Below are 21,065 nucleotides of genomic sequence, written 5' to 3'. Positions count from 1 at the left end.
TCTTTTGTGCTACAATGGCAGAGCTGAGTAGCTATGACAGAGATTATATAGCTTGCAAAGACTGAAATATTTACTATCTGGCCCTTTACAGTAAAAATTTAGTGACTTCTGCTATAGAGAATTGTTTTCATCACTTTTCAGCCTATCTTTCCTTTTTTTAATTTTTCTTTTCTTTTTTTTTTTGGTGAGGAAGATTAGCCCTGAGTTAAAATCTGTTGCCAATCTTCCTCTTTTTGCTTGAGGAAGATTGTCCCTGAGCTAACGTCTGTGCCAGCCTTCCTCTGTTTTGTATGTGGGTTGCCGCCACAGCATGGCTTGTTGAGTGGTGTCTAGGTCTGCACCTGGGATCCAAACCCGTGAATCCCAGGCCACTGAAGCGGAGTGCACGAACTTAACCAGTATGCCACCGGGCCAGCCTTTTCTTTTTCTTTTTTAAAAATAAAAGCAAGTACGTTAATATACTTAACATTTACCTTCCTTTTACACAAAAGATAGCATACTGTAGACACTTTACTGAATCTTGCTTGGTTTCATTTAACAATATATCCTAAGGAAAAAAAAAGAAAAAAAAACCCAGTATATCCTGAAAATCACTCTGTATCAGTGTGTATCCTATTCCTGGACTAGTACTCCATTATAAGAACCATTTTTATATTCAACCAATCCTCTATTGATGGACTGTTAGTTTTTTTCCTAGTCTTTTGTGATTATAAATAATGTTATAGTGAAAAGCCTTGTGAAGAAGTCATTTCACATATTTTTGCCATTGCACCTTTGGGATAGATTTCTTGAAGTGGAATTGCTGGATTAGAGTTTGTTTGTGTTATATTATTATGCTGAATATTATTAGATTCCTCTCTATGGGGCCTATACCATTTTTTTTTTACTGTGGTAAAGAACACAACATAATTTTTACTATCTTAATCATTTTTAAGTGTATAGTTCAGTGGTGGTAAGTATATTCACATTGTTTTGAAACAGATTTCCAGAACTTTTTATTCTTGCAAAATTGAAATTCTACACCCATTAAACAACAACTCCCCTTTTCCTCCTCCCCTCCCACCCCTAGTAACCACCATTCTACTTTCTGTTTCCATGATTTTGACTACCGTAGATATCTAATATAAGTGGAATCATGAGAGTGTTTGTCCTTTTGTGACTGGCTTATTTCACTCAGCATAATGTTCTCAAAATTTGTCTGTGTTGTAGCATGTGTGAATGGATTGACATGTGACAGGATGTGAATGTGACAGGGTTTCCTTCTTTTTTTAAGGCTGAATAATATTCCATTGTATATATACTACATTTTCTTTATCCGTTCATCTATTCTTTATCCATTCATCTGTTGATGGACATTTGGGTTAATTTCACCTTTTGGCTATTGTGAATAATGCTGCTGTGAATTTGAGTGTACAAATATCTGTTTGTGTCCTTGCTTTCAATTTTTTGGGATATATACCCAGAAATGGAATTGCTGAATCATATGGGAATTATCTGTTTAATTTTTTGAGGAACCACCATACTGTTTCCCATAGTGGCTTCACTATTTTATGTTCTCACTAACAATATACAAAGGTTCCAATTTCTCCACATCCTTGTCAACACTTGTTATTTTCTGTTTTTTTTCTTTTTGATAGTAGCCATTCTAATGGGTATGAGGTGATTTCTCAATGTGTTTGTGTGTGTGTGTGTGTGTGTGTGTGAGAGAGGAAGATTGGCTCTGAGCTAACATCTGTTGCCAATCTTCCTCTTTTTGCTGAGGAAGATTAGCCCTGAGCTAACATCTGTGCTGATCTCCCTCTATTTTGTATGTAGGACACTACCGCACATGGCTTGATGAGCTGTGCATAGGCCTGTGTCTGAGATTTGAACCTGCAAACCCCGGGCTCCCAAAACAGAGCACGCAAACTTAACGACTATGCCACCAGGCCGGCCCCCTCTCATGTGGTTTTGATTTGCATGTCTCTAACCATTAAAGATGTAGAGCATCTTTTCATATGCTTGTTGGCTATTTGTGTATCTTTGGAGAAATATTTCTCGAGGTCCTTTGCCCGTTTTTTGAGTTATTTGATTTTTTTGTTGTTGAATTGTTCTTTGTATGTTCTGGGTATTAATGCCTTATCAGATACGTAGTTTGCAGTTATTTTCTCTCATGGCTGTCTTTGATGTACAAAATTTTAAAAATCTTGAAGAAGTCCAATTTTTATCTATTTTTCTTTGGTTTCTTGTGCTTTAGGTGTGGTATCTAAGAAATTATTGCTTAGGGCCGGCCCAGTGGCTTGGCGGTTAAGTGCACGCGCTCCGCTGCTGGCGGCCCGGGTTCGGATCCCGGGCGTGCACCGACGCACTGCTTCTCTGGCCATGCTGAGGCCGCGTCCCACATACAGCAACTAGAAGGATGTGCAGCTATGACATACAACTATCTGCTGGGGCTTTGGGGGAAAAAATAAATAAATAAAATCTTTAAAAAAAAAAAAAAAGAAATTATTGCTTAATGCAAGGTCATGGAGATTTATGCCTTTGTTTTCTTTTAAGAGTTTTTTAGTTTTAGCTTTTACATTTTTTGATCCATTTTGAATTAATTTTTGTATATGACATTAGGTAGAAGTAAAAATTCATTTTTTTTGCATGAATATGTAGTTTTCCCTGCACTATTTGTTAGAAAGAGCTATAGATCTTTTTTAAACTATGCATATTTTGTTTTTTACTTTTAACATAGAATATTGCAACATACACAGAAATAAATAGTATAATAGATTCTCATTTACCCATTTTACAGTTATAAAAATTATATAAAAATTCTGTCATTCTTATGTCATCTAATCCTCCACCCCCAACACAATAAATTCTTTTCCCCTTAGAGTGCTTTAAGGCAAATCCAAGACCTTTTATCACTTTGTACATTGGTAGTTTATGTATCTCTGACAGAGAAAGACTTTTTAAACATAACCATACCACTATTATTACACTCTACAAAATTACCAGTTATTCCTTAATATTATATCATACCTAGTACATGTTCAGTTTTCTCTGATTGCTAGTTGTAGCCTTAGGTTGATATATATCTTGTTTCTTGTAATGTGTAGTGTAAGCTCTTTTATTTTCCATGCCATTTATTTGTTGGAGAAACTGGGTCATTTTGTCCTTTAGGATCTCCAGCATCATGGATTTAGTTCATTGTTTCCTCGTGTTGACATTTTTTTTTAATTTTATTTTTTTGTTTTTTTATTTTATTGTGGTTTGGTTTGTAACCTTGTATAAGTCTCAGGTGTACATCATTATACTTCTATTTCTGCATAGATTACATCATGTTCACCACCCAAATACTAATTACAATCCATCACCACGCACGTGTGCCTAATCATCCCTTTCACCCTCCTCCCTCCCCACTTCCACTCTGGTAACCACCAATCCAGTCTCTGTCTCTATGTGTTTGTTTGTTGTTGTTTTTATCTTCTACTTACGGGTGAGATCATATGGTATTTGACCTTCTCCCTCTGACTTATTTTGCTTAGCATAATACCCTCAGTGTCCATCCATGTTGTCACAAATGGCTGGATTTCATCCTTTCTTATGGCTGAGTAGTATTCCATTGTATATATGTACCACATCTTCTTTTATTATTATTATTATTATTATTACTATTTTTGGTGAGGAAGATCAGCCCTGAGCTAACTTCCAATGCCAATCTTCCTCTTTTTTTTTTTTTTTTTTTGCTGAGGAAGACTGGCCCTGGGCTAACATCTGTACCCATCTTCCTCTACTTTATATGGGACACTGCCACAGCATGGCTTGACAAGTGGTGTGTCAGTGCATGCCTAGGATCCGAACCCACGAACCCCAGGCCACTGAAGCGGAGCGCGCGCACTTAACTGCTGTACCGCCAGGCTGGCCCCTACTGCGTCTTCTTTATCCATCTGTCCCTTGATGGGCACTTAGGTTGCTGCCAAGTCTTGGCTTGGAATAATGCTGCAATGAACACAGGGGTGCATGTATCTTTACGCATTCGTGTTTTCATATTCTTTGGATAAATACCCAGCAGTGGAATAGCTGGGTCGTGTAGTAGTTCTATCCTTAATTTTTTGAGGAATTGTGTTGACATTTAACATGTGCCTTTATTCTCCTTATTTTTGTAAACTGATAATTAAATCTAGAAGCTTGATTAGATTTAGGTTTTTTGGGGTTTTTTTTTTTTGTTTTTTTAAGGCAAGAGACTTCATACGTGGTACTGAGAAAATTTTGTGGCATCATATCAGGAAGCACTTATGTTTTATTGTCCTGCCTTTTAGTGTTGTTAAGATTGATCAATGAGTTCAACTTGATCCTTCCATATTAAAGTTCCCCATCCACCTTTTACCTTACGGTTTTAGCAGCCATGGATGGTTGTTGCCTAGATTTATTATTTAACCAAGGAATGGAAGATGGTGATTTTCTTTTTTTTTTTTTTTTTTAGGTGGCATTTATTTATTTATTTTTTAAAATTTTTTGTTTATTGCAGTAACATTGGTTTATAACATTGTATAAATTTCAGATGTACATCATTATACTTCTATTTCTGCATAGATTACATCATGTTTACCACCCAAATACTAATTACAACCCATCACCACACACATATGCCAAATTATCCCTTTCGCCCTCCTCCCTCCCACCTTCCCCTCTGGTAACCACCAGTCCAATCTCTGTCTCTATGTGTTTGTTTATTGTTGTTATTATCTACTACTTAGTGAAGGAAATCATACGGTATTTGACCTTCTCCCTCTGACTTATTTCACTTAGCATAATACCCTCAATGTCCATCCATGTTGTCACAAATGGCTGGATTTCATCGTTTCTTATGGCTGAGTAGTATTCCATTGTGTATATATACCACAGCTTCTTTATCCATTCGTCCCTTGATGGGCACTTACGTTCTGTAATTTCTTCTGCATTTATTAGCTGTGATTATTCTGTAAGGAAACAGCTGTCCTCATCATCTCTTTGGTTTCCCAGAAATACCGTTCACATCAGAAAGGCAAGATAAATGCTTGATTCTTACTACTTATGTGCCAGTTTCCAGAATAATGAGTTATACTCTAGCAACCTCCAAAATTGACCGATGAGGAATTTTTTTTTCTTTTTTGAGTATCATTATGAACTCATGGGTGTTTATATTTTTGATGTTTTTCAGTCATTGCAGTCACCATTCTCATATATGCTGAAATTGTTCTGTCTTTGGCAGATAAGAATCCTTTCAGTTGTTACTGATTTCCTTTTGACTTGCCTGTAGTAGTATTGTTAATGTTTTGCTTTCAGATTTGACAAGATGTCCCAAGTTCATTGTGTACAATTTCCTGGGCCAGACCTGGAATAAGTCATTTTTCCGAGGAGCCCTGATTTCTTTTAGTGGGAAATGATGTTTAGAGACCGTAATCTGGAGGCAGGGGTGCTCACTGCTACTGGGTTATCATTGCTTTTAGACCTTTTCAGGCCAATCCTCGTGCCAAATCTTCTACCATAATTTCTGGATTGTCTGATACTTGTTATATAGTTGATTCCTAAGGGCATTTCCTGGGAACAATATTCTTTGAGTTCTGTGTGTTCATAACTGTTTGTTTCTTTTAGCCTTGAAGGTTAGTTTGACTGGATAAAACATCCTTGGCTCACATTTCATTTCCTTGGGAATTTAAAGATATAATTCTGTTGTCTCCTGGTATAGGCTTGTCTTTTGTCGGTCTAATTTTGTTTCCCTTATAAGTAATTTGGACTTTCTGCACAGATGCCCAATGAATTTTATTTCCATTTAAAATCCAGTAGTTTTTACTAGACTGTGTCTTGGTGTTGACCACCTGAGTTGTTTTCCCTGGTATGTAGTATACCATTTCAACATGCAGATTTAGCCTTTTTTTAATTCCCAGAAAATTTTCTTGAATTATAGTGGCTAGTATTTGTTCTATTTCCTAGATTTGGTTTTCTTTTTGGGGGCCTTCTATAATATATATTTTGTATTTACTTTGCCTCTTACTTATTACTTTTAATTTTTAATTTTCTTTTTAATTTTTTTTTCATTTTCTCCTTTTTTTTTCTCTCTTATTTGTGTGGTATCTTCTCCTATGTCTCTTCTGGTTGAGTCTTCACTTGTTTTTCTTTCATTTGTGATTCTTTTCTGAGTTGGCTCAGATTTCTTTTTATGTCTTACTGTTATCCAACTCTTTCATTTAAGAGCTTCTTAAATTATCATTTATGTTGTTTCAAAGCTTCTTTTTCTTACTTTCCTTTAGTTCTGTAATATTAGGTTACAGTTTTTCTCCTTCAGGCCGTATTTTTTTGCTGTATCTACATTTTCTACAGGTGTGCTGTTCATCTTATTATTATCCTCTTTTTCTTGCAATATCATTGTAATCTAAGATTGGCCCTGAGCTAACATCCGTGCCCATCTTCCTCTACTTTATATGGGATGCCACCACAGCACGGCTTGATAAGTGGTGCATATGCCTGCACACAGGATCCGAACTTGCAAACCCCAGGCCACCGAAGCAGAGCCCATGAACTTAACCACTACGCTGCTGGGCCGGCCCCAATAAGTACTTTTAAAATATGTACTGGGGGCCGGCTCCGTGGCTTAGCGGTTGGGTGTGCGCGCTCCGCTGCTGGCGGCCCAGGTTCGGATCCCGGGCACGCATCGATGCACCGCTCCTCTGGCCATGCTGAGGCCGCATCCCACATACAGCAACTAGAAGGCTGTGCAACTATGACATACAACTATCTACTGGTGTTTTGGGGGAAAAAATAAATAAAAAAATATAAAATATGTACTAAACAGATTTTGGAACTGAGTTTGTGGGGTTTTTTCCCACCTTTCCAACAAAGCAGCCTGATTAATGTATAGGATTAATAGTGCTACTTGGTGCTGGAATGTTTATGTTGATTAGTTAACCCAGATATGCTGTTGCTGTTTCTTTTGTTTTAGGTTAAATGGAAACCACTCTTGAGAGCTGGATGCCTGTGTAGCTGTTCGACCACATCAGTGAATTGCAATGAGTGGAGGAGGAGAGCAGCCAGATATCCTCAGTGTTGGAATCCTGGTCAAAGAAAGATGGAAAGTGGTGAGTATACATTTCAGAGAGAGAGAGAGAGAAAGGGGGGGAGAGAGAGAGAGAGAGAGAGTGTGTGTGTGTGTGTGTGTGTGTACATGTGGGGGGATAATTTTTGATATCTTGATAAAAATAGAATTTTATTAGGAAATGCATGTATTGTTTATATGCCTAAAGCAGCTGTTTTCAGTTATTTTCCTATGATTGTTCTGTTTATACCCTAATTCTTTTTTTTTCCCCTATATTTTCATAATTTCCTCACAACTGGATGTTCCTTTCCAATATATACACACCCACCCACAAAGGACCATCTTTCTTTTCTTTTTTTTTTTTTTGTGAGGAAGATCAGCCCTGAGCTAACATCTGTGCCAATCCTCCTCTTTTTGCTGAGGAAGACCAGCTCTGAACTAACATCCATTGCCAATACTCCTCCTTTTTTTTTTTTTTTCCCCTAAAGCCCTAGTAGATAGTTGTATGTCATAGTTGCACATCCTTCTAGTTGCTGTATGTGGGACGTGGCCTCAGCATGGCCAGAGAAGCGGTGCGTCAGTGCATGCCCGGGATCTGAACCCGGGTCGCCAGTAGCGGAGCGCGCGCACTTAACCGCTAAGCCACGGGGCCGGCCCTATACCCTAATTCTTATTCTTGCTTCATATAGTAGTAAATTTTCCTGACCTCTGATAGCTAATATTGAGTAAGGTAAATACAAATGTACTTAGGAAAAGAAGAAGTAAAAAAATATATATACAGTAAGATGAACTGCTTTCTTTTTTATTTTGTTACTTTTTATTTAGGGAAATTGTGAGTATACATAAAAATAGCAAGACATCTAATGAACCTCCATGTACTCATGCCCTAGCTTAAAGAGTTATCAATTTATGGTCAATCTTGTTTCATCTCTTTAACCTCTCTCCCAGAATATTTTGAAACAGACTTTTTACCTTAGCATTTCTTCTGTACATACTTCAGTATGTATCTCTAAAAGATAAAGACTTCTTTTTAAAAACGTAATCATGATATCATTATTGCACCTAAAAAAGTAATAATTTCTTAATATCAAGTATCCTTGTAGCTTTCACATTTCCCTTATTGTTTTGTAAATTATTTTTAATAGTTTGAGTCAAATCCAAATAAAATCTGGATATTGCAGTTGATTGACATCACTTAAGGTTTTCCTTTTCATCTCTCTCTTTTTCCTTACTATTTTTTTTTTTTGTGAGGAAGATCAGCCCTGAGCTAACATCCATGCTAACCTGCTCTTTTTACTGAGGAAGACCAGCTCTGAGCTAACATCTATTGCCAATCCTCCTCCTTTTTTTTCCCCAAAGCCCCAGTAGATAGTTGTATCATAGTTGCACATCCTTCTAGTTGCTGTATGTGGGATGCGGCCTCAGCATGGCTGGAGAAGCGGTGCGTCGGTGCGCGCCTGGGATCCGAACCCGGGCCGCCAGTAGCGGAGCGTGCACACTTAACTGCTAAGCCACGGGGCTGGCCCTCCTTACAATTTATTTATTGAAGAAACTAGGTCATTTGCCTGTAGAATTTCCCATGGTTTAGATTTTTCTGATTGTTTCTATGTGATGTTAACGTGTTTCTCTGCCTCACGTATTTTATGTAAATTATTAGTTATATATAGAGGCTTGGTTAGATCTCAGTTTAGGTTTGTTTATTGAGATGGGGCATTTTTTTCTTAAAGGATACTGTGAACTTTCAAAGGGAGGCACATAGTATCTTCATCATTGCTGAGGTCTGTTAATTCATTAGGGGTTATAGATTGGTGATATTCTATCATTCCTTCATTTATTAGTTGAAGTACATTTATAAGAGAAATTTCTCATCAACTATTTGATTATTCTGAGATACAATTTGATTAGGAAAAACAGGATAAATGCTTGATTCTTTTTCTTTTTTTTTGTTCTGAGGAAGATTTGCCCTGAGGTAATCTGTTGCCAGTCTTCGTCCATTTTGTATGTGGACCACTGCCACAGCATGGCCATTAACTAGTGATATAGGTCTGCACTCAGGAACCGAACCTGGGTTGCCGAAGCAGAGCGTGCTGAACTTAACCACTAGGCCACTGGGGCTGGCCCTTGATTTCTTTTTCTTAATTTACCAGTTTTCAAAATAATGAATTGGTTCCCTAGCATCTTCTGAAAGTGACCAAGAAGATTTTTTAAATATAATTAAGAATTTATGGATTTAAACATATTTAGTGTGTTTCAGTCCATTGTAGTTATTATCCTTACTGGTGCTCAAATTGTCTCATTTGACTAAGGAGACACCCTTCAAGTTGTCTTCTGAGTCCTTTTCGCATGATTCTAATAGTCTTTTGATGGTTTCCTTACCCTAGACTTGGAATCTGCTGTCTCTCCTCCTCTTAAAGGAGCTATTGTTGTTTTGAATAGATTTAAATACTTTTTATTGCTACCCAGTCTTTGTTATTTTTTTTTGTGAGGAGATCAGCCCTGTGCTAACATCTGCCAATCCTTCTCTTTTTTTGCTGAGGAAGACTGGCCCTGGGCTAACATCTGTGCCCATCTTCCTCCACTTTATATGGGATGCCGCCACAGCATGGCCTGCCAAGCAGTGTGTTGGTGCGCACCCAGCATCTGAACCGGCGAAGCCCAGGCCGCCGCAGCGGAGCGTGCGCACTTAACTGCTTGCGCCACCAGGCCGGCCCGTACCTAGTCTTTTTTTAACCAAAGTTTTGTTTCATTAGCAGGTTTAGCAAAGCTGTTTTAGTGGTTTCCTTAATCTATAACAGATTGGAAAAAGAAGATTCTTCCTTTAGAAATAAAAATTTTATTTCTGTGTTACAGTGTTTTACTGATTAGGCAAATCAGTAGGCTTTGAAAATTTACTTAAGTAAATATAGGAAAAGAACTATGGCATCATCATGGACTGCTGCAGGGAGATTCCAACAACTGGTAATCTTTTATGTAAGTCAGGCATGAGTGTTGCTTTGATGAGAACTTTGTATTAAGTGCTGTGATAAAGGTTGGCTGTTCTCTTGTAGATATATCAAAAGGTGATAAATGAAGCTATGCCTGTGTAGTTGCTCTGTCTTGCTAAGTAGAGGTAATACGTGTGTGGAGCATGTCCCCCAAATTTGGGAGGCATAGTGGCATTTTTAGTAAGAAATCATAGGCTCATTGTTTTTTTTGTGTGTGTGTGAGGTAGATCAGCTCTGAGCTAACATCCGTGCTAATCCTCCTCTTTTTGCTGAGGAAGACCGGCTCTGAGCTAACATCTATTGCCAATCCTCCTCCTTTTTTTCTTCCCCAAAGCCCCAGTAGATAGTTGTATGTCATAGTTGCACATCCTTCTAGTTGCTGAATGTGGGACACGGCCTCAGCATGGCCGGAGAAGCAGTGCGTTGGTGCGCGCCCGGGATCTGAACCCGGGCCGCCAGTAGCGGAGCGCACGCACTTAACCACTAAACCACGGGGCCGGCCCATAGGCTCATTGTTAAGGATGGTTCTTTGGTTATCTATTGTTATGTAACAAACTAAGAGGAAAACTTAGAGGCTTAAAATAGTCATTTATTTTGCTCACAATTTGTGGATTAGAAATTTGGGAAGAGTTCCTCTGGGTGGTTTGCTTCTTAGCCATGTGGCACTAGCAGGTTTGATTAGGTTGGAGGATCCACTTCCAAATGGCTTGTTGGGTGCTTTGGGGGTCCTTATTTCCCTCACCGCCCCCAAGCTGGTGGCTCATTTTCTAGGACCTCTCCACAGAGCTATGGCTTCTGGGAATTGTCACACTTTTTACATGGTGGCTTGCTCTTGAGAGACAGGAAACAAGCTACAAGGCTGGGTAAGGGCTATTCTCAGAACTGGTGCAGTGTTACTTTGCCATGTTTTGTTGGTTAAAGCAGTCACAAGATCCATCCAGATTTAAGGGGGTGTGGAAATGGACCCTACCTCTTGATGGGGGAGTGGCAAGGTCACACTGAAGAAGAACAAAAAGGATGGGCAATATTGTTGTGGCCATCTTTGGAAAATACAATCTGCCCCAGGCATTACCTCTGTTCTTTCCCTAATCTGCATACTCCCATCATACTAAACTGCCTCTGTACCTTGTAAACGTTGATGTCGTCTTGGGGCTTTGTCAAGCTCAATAAAAAAAATTAATGCTCTACTGTTGTTCAAATGACAGTGTAGGAATAAACCAAGGAGCAAAATCATTTACTTCAGCCTAGATTTTTTGTTCCGTCATTTGGTAAGGTTTTTTTGAGAGGTAAAATGTGAAGCCACCTCTCATCACAGTCTGTAATTAGAAAGATATCCCTTTGGTACTGTTTATGAGTTTTTTAAGTTACACGAGGCTTTGTTTAGTGGACAAAATATAAAGAATTGTAAATACCACTTAGGGCCCAACAAAGAGCAAATTTGTTTAACTGAAATTAACTTTTGGAACTTTTTTTTTTTTAGTACTTCTTTTTCTTTTTGCAGGAGGAGATTTGCCCTGAGCTAACATCCGTTGCCAATCTTCCTCTTTTTTTTTTCCTCCTCCCCAAAGCCCCAGTACACGGTTGTATATCCTAGTTATAAGTCCTTCTAGTTCTTCTATGTGAGCCACAGCCACAGCGTGGCAGCTGACAGACAGGTGGTGTGGTTCTGCAACTGGGAAACGAACCCAGGCCACCAAAGCGATGAGAGCATCGAACTTGAACCACTAGGCCATCAGGGCTGGCTCTGAAACTTTTTTTTTTTAATCCCAAACTCATACCAGAGTTCCTCATGGTATTTCTTCCCATCACCAAACCAGAATAAAGAGGGATTATGGCTCATATGTACAAAGCAATGAATAGTTATTTAGTAATATTTATTATAGTTACCACTTTGCCAAATGCTATGGGCAAAACAAAAAGTAGAAGGAGTGGCCTTCTCTTTGAAGAAGCTTGATTTCACTGTAGGGGGCTAGGACATTGATAATGGAAAGTTAAACAACGTAAGAGTTAGAAAGCAGTATAGTGTGTTAATACAAATGATATCTGAGGTATTTAGCCTAGTAAAATGATTAATCGTTTAAGCAAATAATCCCTATAGAAATTCAGAATATAAAGAAATCAGTCTAGATGCAGTAATAGTACAGACCCAGTGGAGAAAGAAGTAGGACTTGAGGTAAGGCCTCTGGACAGGTTAGGATTTAGGACCCTGTGCCTCCAGTGATGACTTCCTACATTATATCACATCCTAGATATTTGATAATGTGGTAAGGAGAAGACCTAGTTTCAGGAAATGGAAGACGACTAATTTCATGCTGTATCTAGCTTGAAGTATATCACCCATCCCCCTCCCACCCCAGTTTCTCACAGCTTTACAGGTCCAGTTGTCACTGGCTCTTCAGAACTTTCTTAAAATACTCAGACAAAGATCCTGATATTCCCTAGTTAGGCTAACACATTTTATCAGGAAGAATAAATTGTTTGATGAAAGTGGTTAAGTTGATTAGAGTTGACTCTTATTTGAGCATATATATAGAGAGAGAGTGAGAGTATATATACACTGAACTCTGAGATAGTTTAGAATAGGATCTTTCTGCCTGTTCTGTGGAGCCTATTCAGTGCTTCAGGAGGGTAAATGGTGCTGAGAGGGCTGGGCTCTGGCTGCCCCACTCCTACCCTCAGCCTCCCCATATACATATCTCAACCAGGTTCCAGATAAGATTTCAATTGGCAAAAATATTTTATGGTTTAAAAAGTCTTCAAATGATTGCCTTAGAATTAAAACAACAAATCTGGTTGTTGAGGGGCATTTATGGGAAGTGAAGCTTTCAGATACTGTGTTTTTTGTGACAGTTCTGATACTGGCTGTAGACCAAATTTTAAATTGTTTTTGGCTGAAATAATTTCATTACTTTTTCTAGACAAACCTGTGGGAAAGATTTTGATGTTATTTCTAGATATTTGCTTTCTTCTTGGCATATGCATAGTTAATTTAACAATGTTGAGAGCTTTTATTATAAATAGGGATAATAAAATTATATATTATTTTCTAAATATAAGAGGTGAATTGTTTCCTATTAGAATCTTCTATTAATTTTGTGTGTGTGTGTTCTTATTTTATTTCCCATGCAGTTGAGGAAGATTGGGGGTGGGGGCTTTGGAGAAATTTACGATGCCTTGGACATGCTTACCAGGGAAAATGTTGCATTGAAGGTGGAATCAGCTCAACAACCAAAACAAGTTCTGAAAATGGAGGTTGCCGTATTGAAAAAACTACAAGGTAAGCTGTTTTGTATGATATGCCAAACAATTTATAATTTATCATTATCTTTTTGAACCTCAATTACATTCTCTAACTATTAATTGAATATTCTGGTGTCAGCTTGGTATAAACATGCTGAACATTTTTCTCTTAGAAATTTTATCACTAGCTAGTAGTAGAAATATTGATTGCTTAGAATAATTGGACTTTGGGAATTCCTTTTTATGGTGAATAAGGATGAGAGAGAGTGAGTTACCTGAAACATTCTGCTTTACAAAGTGTTTTCATAAGTCTGTTATGGTAAAATTTGCCTTTTTTTAAACAACCAAATATCTATAGATACCTTTGAGTTATTTCTACTCATGTCTTTGGATATTAATCATGCTTTAATCACATTAAGGAAGGTGCCTTTAAATCACACTGCAGGATGAATTAAAAATAATATTTGTTATGTGTTTATTTCATTAACTTCAATTTCATAGAATAATTCTTTCTGGCCCTGTAGTCGTTTTTGAGGTTTTTTGTACTATTCGGGTCCCTATTTTTTTTACTACAAGGATAAATAATTTTTTTCTGACATCAATCCAGTGATGTAAAACCCTGAATACATTGCTAGTTCTATTATATTTATATTTTCACTTTAATGAAATAATTTGATATTACTGATATTTAAATGTTTTATCTGAATCAAATAGGGATGATTAGCACATTGAATGATCTTGTTAAGCTCTAGAAGGTTTGATATTGTTATGGGACATTCATTAGTATGTAAAGAAATTAGTACTAACATATAGAGCAAAGGAAGTTGCTATAATTGGTGGAAATAACTGTAGGTGGTAGAAAGAGCAAGGACAAAATGCTATGTAGCCTAGGACCCTCAAATTCACGACTGTGTAGTCTCTAGGGTGAATGTGCTCTCTTTCTGAGTCCCTGATATTTGGAATTCTAGTAAATTAGTTTCTGTTAAGTTAATGAAATGTGTATTATGTATTCTGGCAACATCTATTCTTTGAATCATTGCCCTTCGCCTTAAGCTTTCTAATTCTCCAAGTTTCCCTACCAGTTGGTTCATTTGATTAGTGATGCTAATAAAATTATGGATCTGTTTAATAGTTATTTTTAGCTTAGCTTTCCTGAAACATGGAAAATCAGGAAGACAGTGGATAGATCAGCACCCATTGTCACTACTAGAAAAAATGGATAATTGGAGAAGGAAGAATAGGGAAAAAGATGATGGTGTCTTTTTCTTACCTTTTCTCCTTTCTCCCTATTTGTTTCGAGCTGTTCTCAGCTCAGTGACATAGAGGCCACAAACAGGTGCAGCTGGAGCTAACCTCTTCCTGGGTTGTGCAGATCCCAGGAGATCTGTGTTACTCTCAGCCAAGCCCCTAAAGGGTATGTGAACATGAGCTTGGCCTGGACAGTGCCGCTTCACCTGTCTTGCTCCTACTTGGCCCTGAGGAGATGCATCCAGGTGAGGCAGGATACAGCTCTGTAGTCTTTTCGGTAGGTTCTCCTGCCTGTTTTGGCCATGGCTTTCTCAGGATTCTATGTGGTAAAGCTTGAAGATCAGTTTAGTACGTTTTAATGGATGAATTGGAGACCCTTGGATGCTAAGTCTCTCCTTTCCTTCTATCTATTTTACCTTTCATACTATTGCCTAAAATGTTTTTCCTACCTGCTTATAACCATATGACATCCTATTCCTCAGAACCCTTCACTTTCCAAAAATAATTAGGTTTTTTTCTTCTGATCTGTATTTCAACGAGGCAGCCCTTGACTCTCTTTTCTTGGCTTCCTAACTTATGCCTTCTGCACGCTTATGCCTCACAACTTCTTTTTGTTGAGGGTGCTTTGGAATCTGCACCCTTTTGGGAACGTTTTTATGGGGCTGAACTGCTCTTGCCTTCCTGTTGGCATAATGACTTCTTACTCAGTGACCCCAATAAAAAGGCTAATAAGTAGGTAAGGAAAAGGTGTATAACCAGAGGCTAACCCTTTATAGGATTGGTTGGTTTTAAGTTGATGTTCAATTTTTTTGTGTGTGTGTGTGAGGAAGATCAGCCCTGAGCTAACATCCATGCCATTCTTCCTCTTTTTACGGAGGAAGACTGGCCCTGAGCTAACATCTGTGCCCATCTTCCTCCACTTTATGTGGGATGCTGCCACAACATGGCCTGACGAGCGGTGCATCACTGTGTGCCTGGGATCCGAACCCGGGCTGCCAGCAGTGGAGTGCGTGCATTTAACCGCTACGCCACAGGGGCCAGCCCTGATGTTCAATTTTTATAGCTGGTATAAGGATTTGTTTCCTTTTTTTGTGTGTGAGGAAGGTAGCCCTGTGCTAACATCTGCCAATCCTCCGCTTTTTGTTTTTTGTATTTTTTTTTGCTAAGGAAGACTGGCCCTGGGCTAACATCCGTGCCCATCTTCCTCCACTTTATATGGGACGCTGCCACAGCATGGCTTGCCAAGCGGTGCGTCAGTGTGCACCCAAGATCCAAACCGGTGAACCCCAGGCCACCGCAGTGGAGCATGCGCACTTAACCGCTTGCGCAACTGGACCAGCCCCAGGATTTGTTTCTTTACAAGATAGAAAGATACTTTATGATGAATTTAGCCTGAACTCTAGATTTTGTTCCTTTTAATAAATCATTTCCCCTTTTCAAAATCCCATAATATCTTTTCCTGCATTCCCTCAGTTCTCAATTTTCTCTCAGTCTTTCCTGTGCTTAACAACCCTAGATTTCCTCAGATCATGCATAACTCTCATTGCTAGTATGTTCCTTTCTCATTGGTCCTCAAGTGTGAAGGCCTTAGGATTTTACCCCATCTTTTCTTCTGAATGACCTTCCCCATGCTACTACATCAGATTGCTCTCTTTTGAAAGCTCTCTGAACTATTCTGGATGTATCCTACAATTCTTTATTGAATCAAGCTAGACTCCTGAATTGTACTTGGTTTTTACAAATGTGTTTGGATGTTTTAATCACTTCTGAACTAAACCATCTGTCTATAGGCCTGTTAGGTAGTACTTCTCCTACGCTTCAGTTATTGTTCTTTAAAGTATCCTTAGTAAATAGAACCATAAACCTTATTAAGCTTTTCCTTTTATTAACATCATTGTTCAGAGATACATCTGAGATCTCAGAGATATAACCATTTATTTGTGTTTTTTCATTTTCTTCATTTGTGACTATGCTGTCTTCAAACCTTTGTTTTTCAATTTGCTTGCTTTGAAACTCTGTGCAAAGGGGATAATTGCCTCCCTAGTCTGTTAGATTCTTTTTTCTCTCTTTTCTCCCATCTTAAATAAATGTTTTATAGTGACATCCTACCTATCTTCACTTATCCATTTTCATGATCTCTTGAGCTGTATGTTACCACACCACTCTTTTTTTTCTTTTTAATAAATACAGTTTTATTTGCAGTGCTGGTATAAGAGGAAAAAATTACTGCTCACTAGTAATTCTGCAGTACCTCAGGAACCTACCATCAATACTTTTTAGAAAGTTAGATTTTCATTCCAATCTTAACAAAATTTGATACATGTCTAGAATCCTACGGTGAGATAGGCAAATCTTAAATTTGCTTTTTCCCCTAGTTTCTTATTATGAAAAATTTCAAATATACACAGAAATAGAATTATATCATGAGCACTCATGTACCCAATACTCAGCTTTAGTAAGTAGCAGCATTTGGCCAATCTTGTTGCATCTGTATTCTGCTCCTTCAGCATTTTTTCCCACCTTGCTGGAGTATTTGGAAAGAAATCTTAGACATCCTATCATCTGTAAGTACTTCAGTATGTATATGTGTCTTTACCTAATAAATAAGGGCTCCTTTTTTTTTTTTTTGTGAGCAAGATTAGCCCTGAGCTAACATCTGTTGCCACCCCTCCTCTTTTGCTGAGGAAGATTGGCTGTGGGCTAACATCCATGCCAGTCTTCCTCTATGTTACTTGGGACACCGCCACAGCATGGCTTTGATAAATGGTGTGTAGGTCTGTGCCCGGGATCCTAACCTGTGAACCCTGGGCTGCCGAAGCAGAGTGCATGAACTTAACCACTATGCCACCGGCCCGGCCCTGGGGCTCCTTTTTTTTTTTTAATTAAAATATACTTTATTTCATAGGGTCATGAATTACCAGTCAGATAGGGAATTTGTGGGGTTTAGGTGGGGGGTGTTTGGAGGTATATCAAAATTTAACAGACGTTATTTTGCTTATGAGAGCTTTGTTGATGATTGATATTTTGTGAATCCCTTAAATTGTGCCTATTAGAACATAGGAAATCATAGCTGCTTATCCCTCACCAAAAAAAACCCCAAAAAGAATGGTATGAGAACATATTAGAGGTAGTTTATGTTAAAACATTAGGAAAATTTGGGGAATCTGTATCGTTGAAAACATGAAATAATAAGGCAGTGGAAACTCCTCAGGTGACCAGTTTTTTTTTTTTTTTGTGCAGAAGATCAGCCCTGAGCTAACATTCGTGCTAATCCTCCTCTTTTTGCTGAGGAAGACTGGCTCTGAGCTAACATCTATTGCCAATCCTCCTCCTTTTTTGCCCCAAAACCCTAGTAGATAGTTGTATGTCATAGTTGCACATCCTTCTAGTTGCTGTATATGGGACGTGGCCTCAGCATGGCCGGAGAAGCGGTGCGTCAGTGCGCGCCCGGGATCTGAACCTGGGCCGCCAGTAGCGGAGCGCGCGCACTTAACCGCTGAGCCATGGGACCGGCCCCTCTCAGGTGACCAGTTTTAAGAACAGATTGGAGAACCTCATTAGAGAGGAATCCTGTGTTCCAGTTTTTCTTTTTTTAATTAATAGATTTTACTTTTTAGAACCATTTTGGGTTTACAGAAAAATTGAGCAGAAAGCACAGAGTTCCCAAATACTCTCTCCCCACTTACAGTTTCCCGTTATTAACATCTTGTATTAATGTGGTACATTTGTTAAAATTGACAAGCCAATATTGATACATTATTATTAACTAAAGTCCATAATTTACATTACGGGGAGTCCTTTTTTAATAACATAAACACAATAGTCTTAAACACCTAACAAAATTAAGTTATTTCTAAATACCTTCTAAAATCTAGCCAGTGTTTAATTTCTCCCATTGTCTCAAAAATACCCTTTTACAGTTGACTTGTTCAAATCAAGATTCACATTCCTAGTAGACACATTGCATTTGGTTGACGTATCTCTTCAGTCTCTCATAATCTATGTGAGTTCCCCCTCCCCTAACTTTTTTTTTAACCTTGCCATTTATTTGTTGAAGAAATGAAGTTCGTAGTTTGATAAAATAGTCCAAATTCTGGATTTGGCTGATTGCATCCTTGTGGTGTCTTTTAACATGTTCCTCTATCCTCTGTGTTTCCTGTGAACTGGTAGTTAGATCTAGAGGTTTGATGACATCCATCTTATTCTTGTTATTTTTGGCAAGAGTACATTATTTAGATCCATTGTTTCCATAGGGGTTGCAAAATGGTGATTTTTCTTATTATTTTATTCCTTCCAAATTTCTAAACTGGAATTATTCTACAAAGTAGAACTTTATTTCATCAGCTGTTTGTTTCCCCTACAATATAATTACTGCAAGAAGGACAAGATGAAGGCTTGATTCTTCTTCCCGTTCATTTACCAATTTTCAGAATAAGGAGTTATGCCTTTATGTGACCAGTGAGTTGTTTTTTGTTTTGAGTAAAACTGTGAACTCATGGATTTTTATATATTATTTCAACCCATTGTAGTCATTATTCTTTTGGTGCTCAAATTTTCACATTTGGCTAGTGGAAGCCCTTTCAGGTTGGCTGCTGTGTCCTGATGTAGCTCCAGCGTTCTTTGATGTCATCCTTGCTTTCTGGCACAGCACGAGTTTTGGGCTTTCCTTGAACTTTCCCTGTGCCATACTTAGAATCAGGAATCCTGTTTCTCCAAGAAGCCCTGTTTCCTTGTATTGGGAAACAGTTGAGATCACAATATGGGCACTAGGGCACTAATTGCTATTGGGCCAACACACCTATCTCAGTAAGTTTTTTTTTTTTGTGAGGAAGATCAGCCCTGAGCTAACATCCATGCTAATCCTCCTTTTTTTACTGAGGAAGACCGGCTCTGAGCTAACATCTATTGCCAATCCTCCTCCTTTTTTTTCCCCCCAAAAGCCCCAGTAGACAGTTGTACGTCTTAGTTGCACGTCTTTCTAGTTGCTGTATGTGGGACACGGCCTCAGCATGGCCGGAGAAGCGGTACCTCGGTGTGCGCCCAGGATCCGAACCCGGGCCGCCAGTAGCGGAGTGTGCGTACTTAACTGCTAAGCCACAGGGCCGGCCCACCTCTCAGTAAGTTTTAATAAGTACTAAATTTTGCCTGGTTTATTCTTACATGCACTTTTCAATTTGTTTACATTATTTTATTTTTAAAAATATATTTGTGTTCTTTTTTAAATTGCAAGCCTCTTAAAGGGCAGGAATTATGTACATTTAAACTTGACATTTGTGCTTAACGGCAAAATGAGAGCACAAAGTAGCTTTGTATTAGGTGATAGCATACTTTTGTAAATGGAGATGTGGGAGAATAGGATAACTCTTCTATTTCTGGTTATTTTTTTCATCAACTTCATTTTTTCTTTTTTGTAAGAAAAAGAAATATTGAAGTTCTGGAATAATTTGTTAAAGAGTACTATAAATACTAATTGATAAAAGTCACCTTTGGATGACTAGAGTTTAGATTCTTAAAACCATATTACATAGAGATTCATCTCTTTGTTGTTATAAAAGACAGTTACTTGGTGCTTCCAGAAAATGATTTTTATTTGGTTTAGCAGTTTTTATCTTTGCATATAGGTGGGTCTACTATTTTGGGACTTGAAAATATTGTCAAATTACTATAATTTATACTTAGTATATCTTTTCATCAAAGGAAGTTTTCCTAGGATCTTCAAAAGTTCATATTTTGTATACTTGCTTCCAATTTTTATAGAAATATATACCTAAGCATAACAGTAGTTTTTCTTTAAAAATAGGCTGTAGGGACCAGCCCGGTGGCGTAGTGGTTAAGTGCGCGCAATCTGCTTCCGTGGCCCAGGGTTCGCAGGTTCGGATGCCGGCGTGCACCGACGCACTGCTCGTCAAGCCATGCTGCGGCAGCGTCCCATATAAAGTAGAGGAAGATGGCCACGGATGTTAGCCCAGGGCCAATCTTCTTTGGCAAAAAGAGGAGGGTTAGCATTGGAAGTTAGCTCAGGGCTGATCTTCCTCACAAAGAAAAAAAATATATGTATGCTGTAGATTGGATTTCTCACTAATACTTATGTGTTCCCTCCATAATGTGTTCGTTCTAAAGGATTTGTTGTACTTAAAAATCACTAGTTAAATCAATAAATGACTAAAAAGTTGTCCGGCCTTTCTGTCCCATTTTAGCTCTTACCTCATGTTGTGAATGATCAGCATCTCTTATCTCTTGTGCCCTTTTAAAGTACCAACTTGAGTAAAACTGAGGTTTTTCTCTTTATATATTACCTTGGATGAGAAAGTAATTAATTAAAAGCTTATTTAATTATTTAAAAAGTTTTTCTCCGCTAGATCGTCTAAAAGCAGGTGAAGATCGTATTAACATCAAGAAATAAAAGTGTAGATGCCATTGTTTGATAACCCAATAATGTTATTATTCTCATTTGAAGTAGTTGATAGTTAAATTGTCTTGCTGCCTATAAATGCAGGGAAAAACTATGTTTTTCCTTATAGCCCATAAAGAAGAAGTGATTTTGACTTCCA

At 38.2% G+C, this 21,065-nt stretch overlaps 1 protein-coding gene across 3 annotated transcripts in view; it reads left to right on the top strand.

The window, feature by feature from the left end:
* The window catches only part of TTBK2 (tau tubulin kinase 2), a 131,131-nt gene that overhangs the window by 29,084 nt on the left and 80,982 nt on the right, over nucleotides 1-21,065 (top strand). For 2 of the 3 annotated variants that reach the window (XM_087426069.1, XM_004421474.3), the window contains exons 2-3: nucleotides 6,950-7,085; nucleotides 13,156-13,303. In XM_087426069.1, the coding sequence (XP_087282195.1) occupies nucleotides 7,017-7,085; nucleotides 13,156-13,303 (217 nt within the window). In that variant the 5' untranslated portion in view covers nucleotides 6,950-7,016. Of the gene's footprint in view, nucleotides 1-6,949; nucleotides 7,086-13,155; nucleotides 13,304-21,065 lie in introns of those variants that run through there. The other variant, XM_014780616.2, reaches the window with a different exon arrangement.

This window comes from Ceratotherium simum, chromosome 3 (genome assembly GCF_057802395.1).
Source record: "Ceratotherium simum simum isolate JZ-2026a chromosome 3, ASM5780239v1, whole genome shotgun sequence".
In the NCBI taxonomy this organism is placed as follows: domain Eukaryota; kingdom Metazoa; phylum Chordata; class Mammalia; order Perissodactyla; family Rhinocerotidae; genus Ceratotherium; species Ceratotherium simum.
The sequence above is the reverse complement of the archived record's forward strand: the minus strand, read 5'-3'. Positions and strand labels throughout refer to the sequence as shown.